The 967-nt window shown below is 51.6% G+C and overlaps 1 protein-coding gene across 2 annotated transcripts in view; it reads right to left on the bottom strand.

Annotated features, from left to right (window-relative positions):
* prkcbb (protein kinase C, beta b) overlaps positions 1-691 on the bottom strand; it is a 155,254-nt gene extending 154,563 nt beyond the window's left edge. For both annotated transcript variants that reach the window (XM_090194502.1, XM_090194503.1), the window contains exon 1: positions 222-691. In XM_090194502.1, coding sequence (XP_090050628.1) covers positions 222-394 — 173 coding nt within the window. In that variant the 5' untranslated portion in view covers positions 395-691. The remainder of the gene's footprint in view (positions 1-221) is intronic.
* Positions 692-967: the final 276 nt, after the last annotated feature.

Genomic DNA, 967 nt, shown 5'->3' with positions numbered 1-967 from the left:
TTTTGAATTGACGTCTGTGCCCAGTGTGTATCCAAGCCTGCTCTGTTCTACTCTCCTATCCCCGCTCAGACACTCCGACATCTCTCCCTCTATCTATCCCTCTTTCCAACAGTAGCCTACAGCCCTCGGCAAAAACGGGTCAAACTCTTCATTTCAAAGCCACCCCGGCGGTACCTCCTCTCTTTCTCTCCATCCCCTCCCCTCCATCTCCTCTCTCTCACCAGATGAAGTCGGTGCAGTGGCTGCAGAAGGTCGGCTGTTTGAAGAAACGAGCGATGAACTTGTGGTCCTTCACCTCGTGCACGTTCTTCTGTCGGAGAGCGCCCTGGCGAGCGAAGCCCCGCATCGGTTTTTCCTCCCCGTCGCTGTTGCTGTTCGCTCCGGAGTCAGCCATGGCTTTCGTTCGGTTTAGGTTTCAACGCGGAACTGTGTGTTTTTGTGCGTTGCGACTACAGTATAAGTTTTGTTTGGAGAACCTCAAATGTCCGTTTGTTGGTTCAATCAGTGTCCGTGTCTTGTGTGTGTGTTATCTCAGTTTGTAACGGGCAACTGGCTCATTAAGATCCGCAGCCGTTCCTTCCTTCAGCGCGACTCGACTCTCGTTCTTTCCACCGGCTGACTGCTGCTTGCAAAGGCGGTACATTGGAGAGCATGAGAGAACCGCTACACACACACACACACACACACACACACACACACACACACACACACCCCCCTGTTACTAAACCTCGCCTCTTCAACTCAACATGTAACCCACCTGTGTGTGTGTGCGCGGGTGTGTGTCTCTCTACAGGTAGGGTTTTATAACATTCCAATTATAAGAAATGTGTCATCTGGTGCCCCAGATATAGCTCTATGGGGTCTGATGTCCCAGATATAGCTCTATGGGGTCTCGTGTCCCAGGTATAGCTCTATGGGGTCTGATGTCCCAGGTATAGCTCTATGCCCCAAATATAGCTCTATGGGG

The sequence above is a fragment of the Oncorhynchus mykiss genome, chromosome 13 (genome assembly GCF_057628025.1).
Source record: "Oncorhynchus mykiss isolate SJ-2025 chromosome 13, ASM5762802v1, whole genome shotgun sequence".
NCBI classification, from domain to species: Eukaryota; Metazoa; Chordata; class Actinopteri; order Salmoniformes; family Salmonidae; genus Oncorhynchus; species Oncorhynchus mykiss.
This window is presented reverse-complemented; position numbering and strand designations above follow the sequence as displayed.